The sequence below is a fragment of the Xenopus laevis genome, chromosome 8L (genome assembly GCF_017654675.1).
Source record: "Xenopus laevis strain J_2021 chromosome 8L, Xenopus_laevis_v10.1, whole genome shotgun sequence".
In the NCBI taxonomy this organism is placed as follows: Eukaryota; Metazoa; Chordata; class Amphibia; order Anura; family Pipidae; genus Xenopus; species Xenopus laevis.
The window spans coordinates 29,872,088-29,895,197 of record NC_054385.1 but is presented as its reverse complement, the minus strand read 5'-3'; the positions used below and the strand labels follow the sequence as shown (position 1 = coordinate 29,895,197).

The 23,110-nt window shown below is 41.7% G+C and overlaps 2 protein-coding genes across 3 annotated transcripts in view; one reads left to right on the top strand and one right to left on the bottom strand.

Moving 5' to 3' along the window:
- LOC121396962 overlaps positions 1-23,110 on the bottom strand; it is a 338,181-nt gene that overhangs the window by 69,001 nt on the left and 246,070 nt on the right. The gene's annotated exons all lie outside the window — the stretch shown is intronic.
- LOC121397285 overlaps positions 1-23,110 on the top strand; it is a 59,759-nt gene that overhangs the window by 12,225 nt on the left and 24,424 nt on the right. The window contains exons 3-6 of the mRNA XM_041573896.1: positions 2,343-2,384; positions 2,737-2,806; positions 2,914-2,953; positions 3,072-3,159. Coding sequence (XP_041429830.1) covers positions 2,343-2,384; positions 2,737-2,806; positions 2,914-2,953; positions 3,072-3,159 — 240 coding nt within the window. The remainder of the gene's footprint in view (positions 1-2,342; positions 2,385-2,736; positions 2,807-2,913; positions 2,954-3,071; positions 3,160-23,110) is intronic.

The window sequence follows — 23,110 nt, the reverse complement described above, 5'->3', positions numbered from 1 at the left end:
TCCCCATGTTCCTAAAAAACAAAGAAAAGCAGTGAGTTGAGAGCAAGTGGAGGTACCTACAGCTGAAACGTTATATCAATAGGAAATACTGTGTATAGACCACTAACCAGCTTTGAAACATATAGCGCTATAAATACACGTCACAGACTCTTTCTAATGTACAGGGTCCTGTTGGAACACAAACCCCCCAACTAACCCAACTGTACTAAGTCTTGGGAAATGGACTCAAACCACCATCCCTGAGCAAGATTGGCTGGACATATTCCAAATTATCACAAAATGCGCAATAAGCAATAAATACAATTGTAACCCCCATCTCTACCTGAAGAAGGGATCCCCTACAAGCAAAGGCCCCAACCGGTTGTACCAGACTAAGCAACAGCAGCAGCACTGATTGATACCATGGCTGATGAATGAATGGATCCAACAAATATGGCAGCGCAGTAACCACAGTGATTCAATAGGCCACACATTCAAAGCAATGTTCTGTGTACTTAATAGGCTGTGTATGTAGTGCACATCTAATTAGAAATAAATGCCATATAAACCTCACTCATCAACAAGGGACACTTCCCCTTTAAGGGCAGGGAACAGAGGTGACTTTCCACCTAGCGATTTGACAGTTGGTTTAGTCCGTTGGTTGGCACTGTGGTGAGAGGTAAGCAAACTTTCCCTCTGGGAATTTTTTTGTCAAGTGATCCTTATTTTAGTGCAAAAAGAGGGGGAATTGGGGCGATATCTGCCCCCCGGGCTAGCGGGTGTTGTGCCTCTCACTGATTTTAGTGAATTTAGAGATTTTCCCCTAACGTGTTTGGGAGATGCCTTTACTCTTAGTGTTGGTTGGGAGACACAGACCCTGGATTTGGCAATTAATGCAGGACTGTCGGCAGATATTCACATTATCTACTGAAGGTAACATTTGGGGACCCCTGTGCCACACCATAAGCTGATTAATTTGTGTTCCCAGTATTGACAGGCTCCTTAGAGATTTGCCCTTTGCCCCCTGGGTGTATGATGTGCCCTGCTCTTATGTACCAACATTGTAGCTACATGTTCCCTTTATACAAGTCTGGAACTAGGGGAGAACAGCAGATGCACGTGCCATGGGGACAGGCGGGGATGATAGCAAATAAGTGGAGGACATACAGCAAGGTCCCATAGAAGAGAGGAGCCTTCACCCTAGGGATTTGACAGTTGGTTTAGTCCGTTGGTTGGATCTGTGTTAAGTGTATATTCCATCTGAGAGATTTTCTGACAAATAACCTTTACCAAAGTAAAAGAAAGACGGGAAAAGGTTGGGTGATGCCCCCAGACTAGCAGATGATGCTCCTCTCCCTGATTTTAGTGAATTTGGAGACTTTTCCCATAAAATGTGCTTGGGAGATGCCTTTAATGTTAGTGCTGGTTGGGAGACACAGACCAGGATTTGGCAGTTATTCAGGGCTTTCAGCAAATTGACTGTGTGAGGAAACTTCCAGCATTCTAGAGACTGAGGCCCAGTACCTGCTAGAAGTGACACAAAGCTCAAGTTTAGGGGAAAATAGAGCTCTGCCTTCCTCTGTATTATATAGGAAATATTAAGTATTAAATTCATTAACTGGTCTTTTTATTCTCTTTTCTATACAGATTGCTACAGTGCTTTTCCTGCATTTTTGGACAGCGACTTCTGTGCTTGACACCTGCCTAATAACATCTGGGTTTTTTTTTGGCTTCTCCATTGTTCAGTTAATAACATCTTCATCTGAACAGTGTAAGAGAGAGCCAGGGGTTCCTTAGGGAAGGCCCCCCTCGGGGTGGCCCGGCCTTGTGCCGCCCCCTTTTTCCCCCCTTAGGAGAATCTTCTTTAAGAGGTAATCTTGCAAATTCAACTGATACAACACATGATTTCTTCTTCAGCGAGTCTGTCCTAAATTCACTTGGGGGGTGGAGTCCCACGTGGCTTTGTGCATATGAGCCCATACGGTTACTGTATATGGGATTTATAAGTAGCAAATCCATCAGCAGCATTGATAATGGGCTTTTATCATTGAGTGGAACAATGTTTCATATAAATGGGGGAATACAGATAAGGAAATAAATGGATGGCCTGCCTTTTAGTTAACTTTTAGTATGTTATAGGATGGCTAATTCTAAGCAACTTTCAATTGGTCTTCATTAAAGTTTTTAAAAGCTGCTGAAAAAAAGCTAAATAAATCAAAAACCACAAACAATAAAAAATGATAACCAAATGAAAATTGTCTGAGAATATCACCCTCTACATCACACAAACAAATCTTTTAAAGGTGAACAAACCCTTTAACTGTGACTTCATTTTGCCTGATTATGTCCATTTGTCCTTTTAGATTTCGACGATGGAGAAATCATTGAGAAATCCATCTCTCAAGGTAATGCCTGTGTGTAAAAAAATCTTCTCTCATCTGAACTGGTGTTTCCATTTCACTCTTCTATATAAGCTCTCCATAAGCAGCTGTCTGTCTGTCTGCACTGTTTCCTTTATACATATAGGTGGGAGCTGCCATACCATTTGCCTCTGTGCAGGTAGAACCGATATCCACAGAATCCAATCACTATGTTTTTTTCCTTTTCAGAATAAAATGTCCTTATTCCTGGTATGTTTGACCCATAGAAACCACAAACCTTTTTCTGTCTCTACTCTCCTCATAGCGAGACTGACTATGAGCAGCATTTAGAGCCCTTTAGTATTCTGTCACTAATGCTCTTTCCTTTCACTTACAGACGCTGTACTCCGTCCTGAAGAACTTTAGGGAGGAATATACAGACTTTGAGGCCCTTGCCTCTTATTACGGTAAAATCCAATATTCTTTGTCAGTTCCTAATGTTGTTAGTTTAATTATATGTGAATTCCTTTCTCCCTTTAGCTCAGTATTTAATGGAAATGTGTTTTTCCTGCAGAAGATCACTACCAGGACCAAAACAGCAAGAACCTCAACCTGTAAGTAAAACTTAAATGGACATGTTGGGAATCATTTGATATTGCCCCGGGGCTAATTGCAAGGGCAATAAGGCTGGAAAATATTTTATTAATGCTCAGTGGTATTTTTCTTTTTCAGAAAACACTTCCTTCTTACATGTGTTGAGGACCCGAGGATGAGGGCTAAGGAGAACATTGCCCAATACATTTTAATGCTCGACTCACTGGTATGTAATGCAGAATAGATGTTTTGATAAATAGGGAACAAATGATATTAGATTGCCAGCTCTTATCTCACTCTTCTTTCTTTATGTTACAGGAAGTGCTCAAGAGGGAACGTGCTGCCCTCAGGAATGCCAAGCTGCCTCCTGTAAGTGTCACTAGTATTATTATTATTATTATTATAGGAGAGGTTATTATTCACTGTGAGTCTCTATAATAATTAAGAACAATATTATTTATTCTATCTCCTGCTCCCCTGGGAGGAGGGGGGGCATCTAAAGTCAACCATCCAAGTGGCATTTTCACCAGCAATAAAAATGGGGTTATGCACAGACACTGCATAGAGTTTTATCACAAGGGGCCACATGGGCACAATAATGGCATTGGTACAAAGAAGCGCTTAACACTGACTCTCTTCTTCCACAGGGTCATCCAACACGACTGCAAAACCGGAGGCAGAAATATGAGTATCAGCGGCTGGAGAATGTAAGTTCACCTGGGATCACTGTCCCTGATGCTTTTCTTGGGAGTTTAAAAGGTACTATTAGCAGCACATATACAGGCATACTCCTAATTGTCTCCTTTCTTTCCTCTTTGCTCCTATCCTTGTGCCTCCCCTGTGCTCACAGACCATCAAACATCATTTTCGCCAGTTTCAAATCGAGCTCTTGAGGGAGCAGAAGCTGCGGGAAGCTGCTGGGTATGTACTTTGCAATTAACACTTTCAATTACAGTTACTGGCACATAACATATTCAAAAAATAGATGTTTTCTCATAGCTCTGGGTGCTTTGGCCATACTAATAATAAATAGCACAGAAACTTGTGGAACTTATTTAAGTCCCTACAACCATAGCACCTATCTCCGCATGTATCACTGGGTGAAACCCAGCATGGAACTTACTCAACTCAGTAACTGCCCAATGTGTTACAGTAGGGACAGGTGTGTAGCAGGTATAATGTCATTACTTAGGTACAAGTGTATCTGGCTATTTTAATCCTCCAGTGATCAGAATTGTAGTTGCAATACTTTGGAAACATATGACAATAATGACTCAATATTTGACATTTTCTTCCCTTCAAACCTAGAAAGAAACACACGCGCACAAACAAACTCCTGCAGCTAAAGAAAAGGAGGATGGAGCCACTGCAGCAGCAGAAGAGGGAGCCCTTGCCTCACAGGGGAAAGAAGTAGCAAAAGAGAAAGAGGAGGAAGAAGCAGCTCACGGAAAAGAACAGCAAGAGGAGCAACAGGAGAAAATCGAGGAGCAATCTCCTGCAGTGAAAGAACAGGTAGGAATGAAGAGGAAAAGGAATGAAGAGGAAGCTCCAGCAGCCGAGAATAAAGAAGAGGGAGCGGATGGAGAAGAAGAAGCTCCTCCAAGGAAGCGGCCAAGGAAGGACTACAGAGGATTCAGGTAATGTATCTAATTATGGGCTATTGCTTTTCATCTGCAGATGCCCCATGTTGGCCAGTGCAACTCTATTTCACTTCCTGCTGTTCCAATCATATGGGCTATCTGCCCGAATGAGTAGAATAAAAAAATGGCGGCCACAGTGGGTATGGCTCCTTCTACACTAACGTGCTGATCGGTCATGGTGCGTAACTGCTAGGCCGGTGTAGGGGTGCCTTTAGGTTGTGCCAGGTACTCTGGGTAAGAATCTGGCCAAGACTACAGATATCAGTTCTGATTCTCTAGTAGGCCAATGAGGGGAGAGGTTGGTAACTCTGATAGGACTGCTGTAGCATTGGCTCACATATCCACCTTTGGGAATGGGTTTCTCACTGGAATCAAGACTGGCACCAGGTGATCAATATAAAATGAAAGGTGCCATGGCAGGTAGTGGATATGCTGTAGAGCCAGAATGAGCCGTTTATATAATAAAAAAAACAAGTATTAGTCTGTAATTAATTTTTATTTTAACAATTTCTAAACTTTTTCTTTTCAGCATTCCACCAGAAGACTCTTCAGACTGTTCTGCTGCCACCGACCCAACCCTGCTCCTTGCATGCCTTCTGTGGCTGTTTGTACATATTTGTGTGTTTGTGTGTGTCTGTGAGTGTTTGTCTATGTTTGTGTGTGTCTGTGTCTAGCCATGATCCAGGGTATAAACCGACTGCCGTTTGAAGGAGTCAGGAAGGAATTTTTACCCTCAGTTCAAATTGGCCAAGTGCTGGGGTTTTTTGCCTTCCTCTGGATCATCAGCTGTTGATTATTGTTGATGCCCAACAATAATTGGATATTTAAATCAATAAATCTCCTGTTCCCACCAACAGGTTTCCCATAAACATGTCTCTGTATTTTTAATTGAATAACTATGGTGACTATTGAAGGGAGGGTCTCCTGTGCCTCATTCTGCTTAAGGTGACTGACCAATTGTGTGAAGGGAGGTGCGTTTGTGTGTATCTAATTAATACCACTGGGGCTGATGAACATCTGCAAGTGCAGAACAGGGTTGGGTGAAACTGTTTGGTGTTGCTCATAGAGGGGTTTAATTGAAGAACGGGATGGTTTAATATCTCTGCAGGTGAGTTGCTATAGTGGGTTCTGCTGTGGGACTGGGTTAATATGTACATGATGGGGCTGAAATACACAGAGATAAGGTCATTCTACCTACTATAGTATTATACATACTGAACTCTAATGATTGGAATGTATTAAATATTGCTTTACTCAATAGGCCACAATCCAACAGCATTTCTAAGATTGTGCCCCATTGATACTATAACAGGCATTTAATAAATGGATATGCTTGATATAGGGGGATGTTTATGATGGATTTGTTTTTAGGTAACTCTCTGTACAGGTTATGAGAAGCTTTTGTTGTGGTAGTGGTGGTGGGGGTCCGGCTAATGGACAGAGAAGCATTCCATTCCTTCTCACCCTCACACAAGCCCCTCTAAGGCCGACTGTCAGCAGAATTAACTCCTGTAGCAACACAGTACTCCACATTCAGATCTCCATGGACTTTGTCAACAAAATGCATGAGGTAAAACAGGAGACCAATGAGACTATGGGGTCCTATGATGTTACATCTCTTTTCACGTGCATACCCACATCTGAGATAATTGGAAGGAAATTAAAAGACAATATGTGTAAGGAACTTCTTTGACTTACCTGGAAGGGGTATCTGTTCCTGCAAGCATTGCTGAGATCAGTGATCACAATCTCGACACCTTTAATCCGAGTCAAATCAATGGCACCACGGAGAGAGAGTATTTTCTGGAAAGGAAAGTAAATAAGTATAAAGGAACATACTGGGGGAGCTGGTACTGTGTATTATTTGGCATTTGCCAATACAGTTAACAAATATTGACAGATGTTTATAAACCAAGTGAGAATGAGGAGTTCATTGATATTGGGAAGTTGCTAAGAGATACATTGTTTCAAAAGTCAGAATCAGCAGTTCAGAGAACAGAAAGGGACAGAAAGAGAGTGACAGCCAATCACAATGACAGTTACACGTGACTATAAACCTCGTGAGAATGAGGAATTAATTGATATTGGAAAGTTGCTTACAGCTACATTGTTTCAAAAGTCAGAACCAGCAGTTAAGAGAACAGAAAGAGACAGACAGGTAATTGCAGTGACAGTTACACATGTCTATAAACCTAGTGAGAATGAGGAATTAATTGAAATTTGGAAGTTGCTTGGAGTTACATCGTTTAAGGGTCAGAGGTACATTGTTTCAGGAGTTAGAACCAGCAGTTCAGAGAACAAAAAAGAATGAGTAATGAATGGATATTGAAAATGGCTTAGAGGGGGGACTTCCGGGGGACGGCCCTAAAGATGGCCGCGTTTTAACAAGGCTCCTGCTCGGACTTTACAATCTGGTGCCATCACGTCCATCAATTAGCCTCTTGCGGCTAAACTTTTAATCCGATCAGTCAGGATAGCGAGGGGTAACGATTTATTCCAACATCGGGCTCCCCCCACACCTGCGACCCCGGAAAACGACCCGCACCTACCACATCGGGCCCAGACCGCACCAACGCCAGTTTGCGAGTGTCGGCTCCTGACCGACTTTACTTCCCCTACCTGCCCAGTCGTCTTGGCGGAGCTGCGGATCCGAGCTGGCCATCCTACAAGGGGGTAAGACGCAGCCTGGACATTTGCGGTGCTGCAGCGCAGCTTACCAGAACCTTCGCGCGGTGCCTCCGCCCGCGACCCTAACGGGCTTTGAGGTTGGCTTGCCGCAATCTCATACCTTACACCAATCTAAGCCGACAGGCTCCTGTGGAGGCTTCGGTCCACTATCCCGGGCCTACACTTCCGGAGAGCCGCAGCCTAGCTGTTGATCACGGGTGGAGGGTGCGTGCCATCACGCAAGCTGCAGGCCCTGGAAAATTGCCTCCCCAAACTACTACTGCCTCTCTTCACCTCACACAGCGACCACACCCGTGGACCCGGACCAGATCGCGCATCATATCGGTGCAGGGCGGGTGAGTGGATACCCTCATTTTGGGAGACCTGCACCCCAACTTTGGTCACAGGAAGGCGGCCTACTTGAACTATTTGTTGCTCCGTGCTACTATAGTAGTGTGTTGGGGATACCACTGTTCCCCCCCTTCTGTGAACATTTATATACCTCACGCAACCGATACTTTTGCCTAGCGCTTATACGGCGCCTCATCTGGGGAAGGCCAGTGTACTCCAGGCAGGCGGTGGACGCAACAACTAACCCTTTATAATACTACTAAGCGCACTTCCAGTCCCATAATTGGTGGGAAACTACTATAAACTTGGTTGCCTAGCCTTTTCTGTCTTTTGCCTAATCCTCTTGGATTGCCTACTGTGACTTTACGGATTACTATTGGGGGGACTGTGTTCCCTAACTATCTCACTTTGACTGTATCAGGAACCTTTCATCACCGCTCTCAGCTTTACAGTCGATTCCATTGCTGTTGCTTACCAGTGCTGCTTACCCGTACAACTTACCCATTGAATATATTCTCTGTGTGACACTTTTGCTGTTGTTATTGGCCTTGAGGGGGACCCATTGTTTTTTTTTTTTTGTTTTTTTCCCCTCCTTCCACCCAATGACGTTACCACTTTACCAGAATTCACTAAGCTCTCTCTACCTCGAGCTCTAATGTGACTGTGACCATCATCACTTCTCTTCTGCCCCCCAACATGGAGTCAATTTCATAACAATCTCGAAGAACAAGCCTCTACATTTTTGGTGTTGTTTCGCCAATATTGCTGCTATTGGTTACAATTGAAGTTTGTGATTCTGCTCTACCCTCTCAGCTTATTGGGCCATTACTTTCGCCGCTAGATCGACTTTGCTCTACTCTGCTCCACGATGGATAAATATGTCGGCCGATCTGCATCGAAAACTCTGAAACAACTAAAACAGAAACCAAAAGATAAAAAGGACGTACAAGACTATGATCCCATGGAATCGGAATCAGAACTTTCTAATTCACCTAAATCGCCACATATACGCTTGCAAGACCTAACCCTCACGTTGGGACCCCTGCTTGATCAGAAATTAGCGGGAATCAAGGAATCTATCACCGAAGTTTTGCAACAGTTAACCACTCAGACCCAAAGATTAACGGATGCATAACAACGGATCGGCACCTTGGAAGACGAGCTGGATAAAATGCAGCGAACCGTAGACACACAGCAGAGAGAGATCACTATCCTAGCTGACAAGGTGGATGATTTAGAAAACCGGAGCAGGCGTAACAATCTTCGCATAGTTGGCATCCCGGAGTCAGTGAAGGGTGCTGAGCTGGAACAGCTATTAACCAAAAAACTACCAGCCCTGCTGAAAATGACCGACTCGCTATCCAACATTATTATAGAACGGTTCCATAGAATTGGTCCCCCTCCCACTACGGATTCAGCTCGATCACGACAGGTCATATTTCGGCTACTAAACTACACCGATAAAGTCAACATTTTAACTGCCTACAGGAAATCGAAAACGGTGCAATATGAGGATCATCGCATTCTTATTTTCCAGGACTTTTCGGCCTCTGTTGCCTCGAAACGTAAGGAATTTTCCTCCATCTGCACCACCCTTTTCAAATCGGGGTATAGATTTTCCTTGTTATTCCCGGCAAAACTGAAGATTATCGAGAAAGACACTGGCAGAACTTTGTTCTTCGAGAATCCACAACTTGCCTTGGACTATTACACAGAGAAATCAAGTCAACCTTGACTGTATTAGTTCTGTTACTTTTATGGCGAACCTCATTTATACCTATTGACTCTCACGTCTTACTACTTTGCTCTGCATGAGGAAGAATGGGGCGGATGGAGTAGTGTCTCAAACTATTTATTTTTTTTCTCATTTTGCTAAACTGCTCCCCCCTTTATTTGGTTCTTTTTTTTGTTTATCTGAAATTTGTATTGAAACTATGTTTATCGCATTTATATTGATGTTTTTCCTACATCTGTTTGTTTTAGCTCAGACTATGCACCAGAGATGTCTAAAAGACTCCTTGATCCATAACCTGCTCTATGTAGATATTTACCAAGGTAGCTGGCCTGCTCGCTGGGACAGGCCGCTCCTCCAGTTTTCTCTACTCTTAGCTGTTACTCATCGAAAACAAGGGGTGGGTAAGACCACAATAATGTCAGACACAGATGGGAATATAGATTCGGGGGTTCAGTCCACTACCCGCTTCCGAGTACTCTCGTGGAATGTGGGGGGGCTCAATACCCCGATAAAAAGACGGAAGGTGCTAGATCAGTTACGGAGAGAGAGGGCCCAGGTCATCCTTTTGCAGGAAACCCACTGGCGGAAGAAGGACAAGCAACCGTTAAATAGTAAATGGCTGCAATTCGTAGTAGACTCCTCTTATAAAACTAAAACCCGGAGTGTAGCGATTTTGATTAAAAAAGATCTTCAGTGTTCCATTTTACGTACCCATAAAGATAAGAGTGGAAGGTTATTGATCATTGATCTAGACTTGCAAGGCACTGTGTATACCATAGTAAATGTCTATGCGCCTAATGACGACAACAAACCCTTTTTTATGAATGTTTTGCAGACGTTGAGTTCCTGGGGGACGGACAACATTATCTTGGGTGGTGATGTCAATGCGGTATGGGACGATTCCATGGATAAAACAGGTAAACCCACGGTTCATTCGCGAAACAGAGCAAGACCACTGCATACACTATGTGAAACTCTGCAACTAATTGATACTTATAGGCACACATATCCTATCACTAAAGACTACACATTTTACTCTGGAGTCCACAAAACGCATTCTCGATTGGACTACCTTTTCGTCTCCCAGTCGATATTACCGACTTTGCTTGACGCCTCTATTGGCAATATTGATATTTCTGACCATGCCCCGGTACTGATATCCTTGCAGATGAAAACACCCCAATCGAGAGCGCTTAATTGGCGGTTTCCGGCCTATTTGAGCACTAACGAAGATTTCCAACTATTTCTTAAAACTAGCTGGGCTAATTATATGGACGATAATATTGACCATTGGGATAATCCACAATTACTATGGGCAGCGGCAAAACCAGTACTGAGAGGGCAGATAATCTCGTATTTGATTAATCAAAAAAAATCATACCTGAAAAAATACACTTATTTACAACACCAGTTGACGGAACATTATAAAGCGTTTAAAAGAACAAATACTGAGGCGGACAAAACTAAATACAAAGAGACAAAGGCACTTTTTGACACTTTATTGACTGGAAAAGCTTACAACACGATTAACCACACGGCAAACCTATTTTATAGACATGGTAACAGGTCAGGAAAATTGCTAGCTTATATAACGAAAACACAGTCCCGAAACACATACATTCAAAAACTTAAATCACCTTCTGGTTGGACACAGGACCCTACCGAAATTAGACATATATTGACTGACCATTTTCAAAAACTTTATGACGCTCCGGATGATGACCCCGTGGATGGTCTTAAATTCTTGCAGGAAGCTAACTTGTCGAAGTTGTCGGTTCAGGATCGGGAGATTTTAGACGCACCTATAACGGAAAAGGAAATATTAGACACAATCCGACACTTGAAAAATGGAAAAACACCAGGGCCAGATGGTTTCACAGCCGAGTTTTATAAGCTTTTGTTGCCAGATATTACACCTCTTCTCCATACCTTATATTCAGATACGCTACAGGGTAGCCCGTTGTGGCCTGAGGCTAATGTTGCCAGGATCATATTAATCCCTAAGGAAGGCAGGGACCCGACAGACCCTAAGTCTTTTCGGCCAATCTCACTGATGAATCAGGATTTGAACATTTTAAACAAGATAATGGCTGATAGATTGCAAAGAGTGTTGCCATCCATTCTTAACGAAAATCAGGTAGGCTTTCTTAAACATAGATACCCAGTTCGAGCCCTCCGACAAATTTTGACGGCGATATATGTTAGTAACCTGGAGAAGAGAAAACATGGCATGTTAGTCAACCTAGACGCGGACAAGGCCTTCGATAGGATAACACACATGCATCTGCGTCGGTTGCTCAAATTTCAACACTTTGGCATACACATGCTCAATCTTTTCAATAATTTGTACTTGGCACCCACTACGTTTTTGACTGTGAATAATACCAATTCAGACAGATTTCAAATTTACAGAGGTACACGCCAGGGGTGCCCGTTGTCACCCCTCCTTTTTAATGTTGCGCTAGACCCATTACTGAAACATTTGCTACAACATCATAGCTTACATGGTATCCAAATAGGCCAATCTACACTAAAGGTCACGGCATTTGCCGACGACATTTTAATGTTCCTTGGCCAGCCCAAAACGGATATTCCTATAATCTTACAACTGGTCAAAAGATTTGGCAAAATAGCGGGATTTCAGGTTAATTTGGACAAAACCGAAGCACTACAGCTACACCATTCGGACCCCGCGGATTGGCTCCCTCACTTCCCTTTTAAGAAAACTATGCACAGCATTAAATATTTAGGTATCACTTTACCGTCGCATCACAAAAACACTTATTCCTTAAATATACGGAAGATAGTTGATACCATTTTATGGGAGATACATCACTGGAAACACACCAATCTGACATTCCTAGGTAGGATACATTTTATCAAAATGTTTCTTTTTCCTAAAGTGCTTTACCCGCTGCAGATGTTACCTTATTCCATAAGGAATGCCGATCACAAGAAATTAACTCAAGCATTCCGATTATTCATTTGGAATAGAAAACGCTCGAGGATCGGCCTCTTTAAATTGCAACAACCCAAACACTTAGGTGGAGCAAACCTTCCGAACATCAGGGCATATAATGAGGCTGCACTCCTTCGTTATGCTGGAGACTGGGTTTTACATAGAGATCTTTACACTACAACAGCTCTCGATTCCTATACAGCACACAATCATTCCCTTAATCCTGCTCTCCACTTCATGTCATCCCGCCTTCACTACGTGACAATCCTATGTTTATTGACACATATAAAGTTTGGCATACGGTTAGGAAAAGACAAAAACTGTCTCTATATATTTCTCCTTATTTGTCTTGGCTGGACAATGAGGATTTCCCTATAGGCGTGCGAAACCCTATTCTATCACAATGGGGAGACAAAGGACTGCAAAATATACTGAATAATGACAACACTATTTTCTCACGGTCCAAATTACTGGAGACATTTCCATTCACGGCACAACACACTTTTCTAACTTTACAACTTCTCCACTTTGCATCGTCTAAGATCAGACTCATGACGGACATAGATAAATTACATCCATTCAACACACTTTGGAAAAATAGACGGGCTAAACAAACTACATCACACCTGTATCAACTGACCAGAACACTGATAGACTTAGATAATGTCCAAAGACCAGGCTTCGCTTGGACCTTAGCTATCCCAAATTCCACGATCTTCCAACAACATACGAATGTGATGAGATTACTTCCAGTCAGTAGGTACCAGGAAATGTCCTTACAAATATTACATAATGTTTATCTCACACCTATCAGACGATACAAAATGGGATATCTGCCCTCTGACAACTGTCTCAGATGCCAATCCCCCAAGGCAGATCTAATACATAGTCTGTGGTCCTGCCCTTCCCTACAATCCTTCTGGGCGGAGGTCGCTGATTATGGTGCTCGGTTGATTGGTAGCCCCATTCAATTACATTTGGAATGGGCGTTATTTAGTGATATAACTGCCTTGACCCGACTATCAAAGTCCGATAAGCATTTTATGGGGAAACTGGCTGCCGCTGCCCGAAAAACCATTCTACAACAATGGCTCAATACCGATTCGCCCACCTTGACTGAGTCTAATACATAGTCTGTGGTCCTGCCCTTCCCTACAATCCTTCTGGGCGGAGGTCGCTGATTATGGTGCTCGGTTGATTGGTAGCCCCATTCAATTACATTTGGAATGGGCGTTATTTAGTGATATAACTGCCTTGACCCGACTATCAAAGTCCGATAAGCATTTTATGGGGAAACTGGCTGCCGCTGCCCGAAAAACCATTCTACAACAATGGCTCAATACCGATTCGCCCACCTTGACTGTGACCGCGACCTCCGCACAGAAACTACACTTTATCTTTCACATGGATTGGCTGGAAACCATGATAAACAAGGAACAAAATACTGATAAATTTTTTACGACATGGTCGAAATATATTGAATCCTTGCCAGCACTACTTAGGTCTCTTACGATACACGCATTCCGTTATACACCATGGTACGATACAGCGATACTCACGGGGAATCCGATGGTTCTGTAATCGTCCCAATATCTCAGAGAACATCGACCAGCTCAACGCCCTTCCGATCACTCGCCCCCAGGGACTCATCTTACCAACAGGTTATTAAGTTCTTACTCATCTAACCCTCTATAGGATCTCTCTCTTGCTCTCTCTAATCTTTTGTCTGAGCTATTAGTTTAGTTTATTTTGTTATCCTTGTTTTGGATATGCTATTTCTACTGCATTCACATATTGTTACGGTTTAACGTGACTCTTTTCTTTACATGCTTTTGGCCTTGTAACTATTATGTGACGATCCTTCAATAAAAACAAGTTTGAAAATGGCTTAGAGTTACATTGTTTCAGGAGTCCGAACCAGCAGTTCAGAGAATAGAAAAGAATGAGTAATGAAAGGATATTAGAAAAATTGCTTAGAGGTACATTGTTTCAGGAGTTATAACCAGCAATTCAGAGGACAGGAAAGAATGCAGACTGAATGGATATTGGGAAGCTGCTTAGAATTAAATTTTTATCAGCCAAAAGCCAGTTTTTGAATGGAGTTCCTCTTTAACCCTTTCACTGCCAGCCAATTTGGCTGATTTGGTACTTTTATGCGCTCTTTCACTTTAGGGGCCTTTCCTGGGCGGGTCTTTTAGTTTATCCAGAAAAACAATATATCGTTTTTAGGACAACCTAAGCTTTCAAAATGTGGTCGATTTTTGGTGTAATTCCACTTCTGTAAAAAGATATTAGTTTCTAAGTGTCTAAAAAATTAAAGAAAAATCATGTTTCCCCTAAATCAAACACATATCAGAAACATAATTTATTTATGTAAGAGAACACAGCAGATTTGGAATGTTCTATGTCTCCTGAATGTGCCAATACCAAATATATATAGTTTTATGGAGATTTCTCACTTGTATAGATGAAAAACTCCAAACTTATGTCATTCTGTTATCACAGAACTTCTCAGTGACTTCTAATATCCTTACCATTTAAAAGTAGGGAGTAAGTTGTCTCTTACAGTATATGAGTGATGTTCAAAGATCTCTGTATAACTCAACCTGCAGCCTCATGACTTTATATGGTCACAGAACCCCTCAGTGAAAGCAAATATCCTTAACATTTACGGTAGGGGGCACACAATCTCTTAAAATACCTGTGTGATACTTGGGGTCCACTGTATAACTTAGTCCACAGTCTTGTGTCTTTTATGGTCACAGAACCCCTCAGTTACATCTAACGCCCATATCATTTAGGGGGTACAGTATCCCTTAGAGTCCCCTGTATCACTTAGCCTGTAGTTCTGCGCCTTTACATGGTCACAACCTCTCAGTGACTTCTAATATCCTTACTATTTACAGTAGGGTTGCAGTATCCCTTATAATACGAGTGATAGTCAACTGACTAACTCAGCCTGCAGCCATATGCATTTATATTGTCCTGAACCACTCAGTGACTTTTAATATCCTTAAAATTTACAGTGGGGGTACATAATACCTTATAATACACAAGTGATACTCAGAGTTCCTTGTATAACTCTGCCTGCAGCCTTATGCCTCTATATGGTTGCAGAATCAACCGCTTAATGAAAATCTTTATTATTTACAGTAGGGGGTAGTGTCACTCCATTCATCTACTAAGATCATTTGCAAGGTGTAACAATAAAAAATGTTTTTTTGTACTTTGCATTTAGCACTATGGGCTGCACCCAAAGAGGAAGAGTGGTAAACAGTGAGAGTTTCCAGGTAGCCACATCGCTTGTGCTTCATTCAAGCAACAGGCTAGGATGTACCTGGGTCTACAAGACACAGAAAAGACATAATTAATAACTAACTATGGCAAGTGTTAAGCACAGAGTTGCCTTGCAGATGACGTGCTATGCTCTGATCTTTGCAACAGATTTTTAATCTGGCTCTAAATGCTGAGTGCAACAACTGTCCTGGAAGCAAGTGCTCTGTTCATAAAGGGGCACAATTTTACACTTCTTAGTGCTCTTGCATTTGGGTCTGGGTAATGATAATTGATCCAAAAGAGTTTAAATTAATTCAAAAAAATAAAATTGGCAGATTAGTGTGGAAAAGTGTAGAAGCTATTGTAATACACAACTGGTTTTGGTTTAGTTACTGCTAGAGATGGCCCATGGATGGAAAATTAATACTGAAACAAGAATCTAACTCCGCATTTCCACTTAAAGAGTGATCAATCAAAATATTACATATTCATAAATCATCCTGTGCCAATATTCAGCCTGTGTCTATTCAGCTTTCTTTAACCATCCCTCATCTGTGTTTCTAATATAGTTAGTTAGGCAAAAATGTAATGTATAAAGGCTGGAGTAACTGGATGTGTAACATAACAGAACACTACTTCCTGCTTTTCAGCTCTCTAAATCTGAGTTAGTTAGCAACTTGAGGGGGCAACGTGGGACATAAGTGTTCAGTGAGTTTGCAATTGATCCTCAGCATTCAGCTCATATTCAAAAGCAAACAGTTATGACCCATGTGACCCCTCTCAAGTCACTGATTGGTTACTGCCTGGTAGAAACCAAGAGAGCTGCAAAGCAGGGAGTTGTGTTCTGACATCCAGTCACTCCAGCCTTTATACATTACATTTTTGGCTAACTAATGTAACGCTAATCTGGGCTATCCAGACCACAAGTAGTTAATTGTCCAGCTAATGGTAATGAGCATGGGTTACATTGGAACTACAACACTTAGGCTATTTCATTGAAAGGCATGACCTGTACCTGCAGACCATAAGCCCTCAGCTTGTGTGGACAAGGATGAAACCAACGGGTTTATCTGTGAGTCATGAGGGTTTGGGGTGACATATTGCTACTGTAGCAGGCAGGTATTGGGCCTATCTTTTCCCAGGGCCATGCACACTGTTGAAACCCATTTCTCAGCCCCCCCCCCCAGTAACATTAGTTCTACTACTGTGCCAACTGCAGTGACACAAGGAGAACTAAACTCCCATTCTAATAAAAAAAACCCTACCCTCCATAGTCCCACCCCTCCCTGCTCCCCCCAGGACAGGAGTTAACACAAGTAAATACCCCTAAGCCGGTAATTACCCCCTTGTTGCAGAGATAGTGCAGTGGAGCTCAAGGGGCCATCTTCAGCCACTTCAGTAAACTCCGGGCCTTCTTCTGGTCCTTTGGTAATTTTCATCACTCTCGACGCATGCGCAGTTGTGGAGAACTGGGAAAATGCTCCAACTGCGCATGCGCCAATACGGCGCTCCCGTTATGAGATTAATAATTCCAGTACAATCAGAGTGTCTTTAGGGCAATGGAATAAATGGCGTTTGTATTGCTTCACATTAAAATTAATGGGTATTACTACTGAATCATGGATTTGCTGAATCAATGATCAGAGTTTAAAGGAATAGTTCAGTGTGAAAATAAAAACTGGGTAAATAGATAGGCTGTGCAAAATAAAAAATGTTTCTAATATAGTTAGTTAGTCAGAAATGTAATGTATAAAGACTGGAGTGAACAGATGTCTAATAAAACAGCCAGAATCCAACTTCCTGCTTTTCAGCTCTGTAACTCTGAGTTAGTCAGCGACGTGAAGGGTGGCCACATGGTAAATTTCTGTTCATTGAGTTTGTAATTGATCCTCAGCATTCAGCTCAGATTCAAAAGCAACAGATATGACCCATGTGACCCCCCTCAAGTCTCTGAACAACATCTGTCTTCTGCTTTAAAGCAATGCCTTTAAGGGTGTAGGTTATAAAGGGGTTCACCTTTATGGTAACTTTTAGTATGTTATAGGACGGCTAACTCTAAGCAACTTTTCAACTGGTCGTCATTTTTTCTTTTTTTAAAGTTTTTCAATTATTTGCATTCTTCTTCCAGCTTTCAAATGAGGGTCACTGATCCCATCTAGAAAACAAATGCCCTGTAACGTTACAAATGTATTGTTATTGCTACTTTTTTATTACTTATCTTTCTATTCAGTCCCTCTCCTATTCATATTCCAGTCTTAAGCACCTTATGTGGAATTTAATTTATATTGGGAAGTTGCATTGAGTTACATTGTTTCAGGAGTCTGAAACAGCAGTTTAGAGAACAGAAAAGAATGAGGAACAGAACAGAAAAAGAGTGACAGCCATCACTATGACAGTTAACACATGACTGTAAACTTAGTGAGAATGAGGAATTAATTGATATTGGGAAGTTGCTAAGAGATACATTGTTTCAGGAGTCAGAAGCAACTGTTCAGAGAACAGAAAAAGAGTGACCCCCCGCAAAAACAAATTCTGGGAAGACCCAGGATCCACCCTACCACATGTACCTTCAGCTCATCCATGATCAGAGCCAGATTAAGACTAGATGTGGTCTTAGGTAGGGCAATGCTTTTAGAGCCCCCACCTTTATAACTGCTTTGCAACGTGGGGGAACAGCATTCACCTCAGGTCCTGTCATATTAAGGTTACAAGATCTGAAAGTGAAACGTGGGGCTAGAGGAAAGAAAGAGGCAATTTCATGTATAATATCCCTAGAACTCATAGAAGAATAGTACAGTGGCAATTCCAAGTAGAAATACCCTCAGAACTCATGGAATCATGGCACAGTGGCAATTTATTGTATAAATACCCCACAGCTCATAGAAGGATGGCACAGTGGCAAATCCATGTATAAATACTCTCAGAACTCATAGAAGGATGGCACAGTGGCAATTTCTTGAGTTTAGGGCACGTAAGTGTAGCGCAATCGCTCCTTAATAATCAGTAAAGGCAGCGAGGCACTCTGGATAAAAAATCAGAAGCCCTGCAGAGGTCTAGATAAGCAGCACCCCCCCCCCCAAAATGGTCCCTGCCGGTTGCATATGCTACTGTGACTATATGGTAAGTTTGTAACTCGGAAGGGGCAGACCCTACCCCCTAATTACTAGTCCATAGATCACATGGACCCCAATTAGGGTTGCCATCTGTCTGGTTTTGACCAGGTTTTTTTTAAGGGCTGCCCGGGTCAAAACTGCCTGGCCAGTTTTCCAAATTAGGAAAATTGGACAGGATTCCCTATGATTAAGGGGGCGATCAGCCAACCGCCGTTTACTACGTCCTAACCCCTGCCAGATTCAACCAGGCCAAAAGGTGGCAACCCTAACCCAATGTAAAAAATTGCCCTATGCATATATGGGGTTGCTTCTGATCTACCACACACTCTCCCATTTGACCTGACCTGTCTGTCTATGATCAAATCAAATTCAACCCACTCGCCACAACCTCTGCCCACTTAGCAGCTCTCAAATAGAAACTTTGCAGGTATTTTAGTTCCCCTGCCAGAGGGGCTGCTGTACCATGCCATAGAAATACGTTATTTATTGGACCTGTGGGGGAGCTGTTTGGGAGCTGCATGCTAGAAATGTCAGGGCCTATTTTGAATGCCAGTCCGAACCTGCCTCTACCAAGGGTCACCTGTCTGTTGTACCTTCTCCAGTCCCCTTATGGTAGCTATACCCACACACCAATAAGGTTGCATTTCCTGAAAAAAAATAGTCCTAGCAGCTGATTCAGTAAATGCAGCAAACTCTGGGCAATAATCAATCCAGACTGTACAAATTCAAAATATTAATATTATATTAAAAATTTAAAAAATTATACCAACCAATATTATTATTATCCTTATTACTAACATGTATTTATAAAGCCCAACATATTGCACAGCACTGTACATGAATGTATTATTGGAACAGTCAGCTTACATAAAAAAGAACTAAAGTAAGAGTAAAGAGCTGGAGGGCCACAGGTGGGGCGTCCCTGTTTCCCACACGAACACCAAGCAGTGTCAGTGTGATGGGCATTGAATAAGACGACAACGTATTTCCCCAAGCACCACACAGAAAGTTCTCCAACTCCAGCACCAACCAATATTATTATTATCGTTATTACTAACATGTATTTATAAAGCCCAACATATTGCACAGCACTGTACATGAATGTATTATTGGAACAGTCAGCTTACATAAAAAAGAACTAAAGTAAGAGTAAAGAGCTGGAAGGCCACAGGCGTCCCTGTTTCCCCCACGAACACCAAGCAGTGTCAGTGTGATGGGCATTGAATAAGACGACAACGTATTTCCCCAAGCACCACACAGAAAGTTCTCCAACTCCAGCACTCCATGTCTTGCAAATGAAACAGTATTCACACCTGCCACTACAGTTATTTTGGGCACCATTCACGATGGAGAACATTCTAAGAACCTCAAAGAGAATGAAATAAAAAGTTCTAACACGGAACTGTGACTGAGGCCTTCAAAAGGACCTCGATCTCCAGGCTTTGTGCTTAAAGGGGTTGTTCACCTTCAAGCAACTAGTTGGTTTCAGATAGATCACCAGAAATAACGACTTTTTCCAATGACTTTCTATTTTCTATGTGTGACGGTTTTTCTAATATTGAAGTGTAAATTGTCATTTCTCTCCTTTTGAAGCAGCTCTGGGGGGGGGGGTCGCCGATCCTGTAAACTGTTCTAAATGGATACATTTAGTTGATACATTTCTTATCTTTGTCCCTGCTCAGCAGAATCTCTGGGTTTCATTACAGGCAGCTGTTAGACTTGATACAATTGTTGCTAATACTCCAGAGATGCTGCTGAGAAATGGATCAACTCAATGTTGCAAAATTGTAACAGTTCAGAGTCTGCGCCTGAATTACTGAGCTGCCACACTCAAACACCACAGACACAAACATTCAACTTTACACTTAGATTTTGGAAAAAACGTAAAAAATAAATAATGGAAAGTATTTGAAAAAAGTCTTTATTTCTGGGGAACAATCTAAAAACAACTGAATTGAAAAAAAGTGTTGGGAAGGTGAACAACCCCTTTAATATGTCTAAATAACATAAATGTTCTATGAGTGCTGCTTCACCATATTTTAAATCCTTCTGGATTCCTAGTTCAATCTCTAGTAAATCTGTCTGATAATAAAGGGCACATTCCCATTAATGATGTATTATACATACAGTAATGTCATTCCCTGTACTGATACCCACAATAATGAATGAATCCCCTCTGATGATATAGTATAGAGCACATACAGTAATGGTGCAATTATCATTATTGATATATTTCAAATGCTGTACAAATATCTGGGCCATTCTCTATACCTGTGTGCTACTTATGTATTATACCTCCATACTTTATACCAGTATATTATACATTCATATATTTACACTGCCTACATAAAAATAAAAGGGTCAAAAAATAAACAAACAGCATTTTAACCATAATCCTCTTTGAAATAATTGTAGAACTATGTGCAGTTTTTATGCTCATGTTGTATCCTCTGATCAGCAGCTAGTCATGTGACATATCATTGTGATGTCATAATGGACATTATCACAGCTGTTCATAACCAGCCAAGACTGTCTCATTCTTGATCAGGAGACTGAGGTGAGTGGAGCTCATGACACGCTGGGGAAAATTTTAAAATAATATTAATATAAATATAAAGGTAGCTGCTGGATAGGCCTTATTAGTGTCTGCTAGTGGGGTAAATGCAGGGGGGGGGGGTTGCTTGGCCCAACAAACAACAATGGTGGCATTGCCTGTACTAATAGCCTATATATAATATTAGCACATTCCTTATTTTCATTTCACATACATATAGCAAATGCAATGAGTTATGATAATATCATAGCGCCGCGAACAAACGACATATCTCAATACAGTCTTTCTATTAATTTCTAACTGTCCTTAAAAGAGCAGATTATCTGCTAAGCCTAAATCTGCTGACCGTAGTTTGCAGGTGTGATGTCATAATGGGACACATGATACATTGTGATGTCACAGTGCACACAGAGTTAATGTTTGAAAACAAGCTCTAACTGCCTCATTCTGTATCAGGCAACTGAGGTGAGTGGAGCTCATCATCATACACTGGGGAAAATGTTAGAAACATTAATATTCATATTCATATAGCTGCTGAGTAGGGCTTAGTAGCTGTTAGTGGGGTAATTGCAAATTGAAGGGGATGAAGTGCTTGGCCCTACAGACAATTATGGTCGCATTCCCTTTACTAATGGTATACATATGTACATATATTATACATTCCCTATTTTCATCTACATATAGCAATATAGCTGGAAATAGTTGTTGTGTAGGCCTATGTATCTGCTAGTGGAGTAATTATTGGGATCTGAAAAGATTAGTGTGCTTCAAACTGCTGATAGTTTTTCCTAGTCATTAATTGTCACTCTAATATTTACTTTAATGTTACTGGCCATTCATTTTCAGTTACCTGTTAAAAAATTAATCAACCTTATTTATAACCAATTCATAGGATTATTACATAGTGTGTAACCAATGATTTTTCTCTCTCCACAGAAAGAATATTCTACTTATAAATCACCAAAAAGAATTTTTAACAAATAAATCAACAGAAAGAATTTTTGAAATACAAATCGACAGAAAGAATTTTTGAAATACAAATCGAGAGAAAGAATTTTTGACATACAAATCAACAGAAAGAGTTATCGACATACAAAAACCATCATGTTTCGACGCATATGCAGTATTTTCATCAAATGTTTTACGAAAGTAAGGGTTTTTTTATACTCATATCCTAGATTTTTAGTTTGTATGGAAAAACTGTGTAAACTGTTAATGACAAACTAAAATGCATGTGATGAAAATTAAAATTTCATCAAATATACCTTTGAAAACGAAAGTGCTATAAATGTTATTTTCCTGTTAACTCAGGGGTCCCCAACCGCGGGGCCAGTCCTGAACTGGACCGCTGAACAATTAACCCACGCCCAAGTTGGATGCCGGCGCGCCGAATAGGACACTGGCGCACCCAAATTGGACGCCGACCCCTCACAACCCCTCTGACCACTCCCTGACCCCTCCATACTTGGAAAAAAAATTGGCTCTTTTTTAGTCCCCGGGCCAAAAAAGGTTGGGGACCCCTGTCTTAACGGATTCAAATTTGAGTTCACTGGCATAACTATAGAGGAAGCAGACCCCACAGTCGTGGCCCAAGGAACAGGGGGGCCTGGACCATGGGGTCCTCTTTCTCTATAGCTGTTTAAGGCCAAAGAAATCCCCCAGCCGCTCTCCTACTTCCAACCAGGGAGCAGGGGAAGCAGATGGATGGGGGACATCAGTGGTGGCAGGAAATGTCAGCCAGGGGTGGTGAGTGGGTGGGCGGGTATTTCTGGGTAGGTATAGCTCTGCGCTGGTCCCTCCAAATATTTATTTGCAGGGGGGGGGCCCGGAGCCAAAAAGTTACGTCATTCTTTGAGCGATTTAGTGAATTTGTTTCCCCATG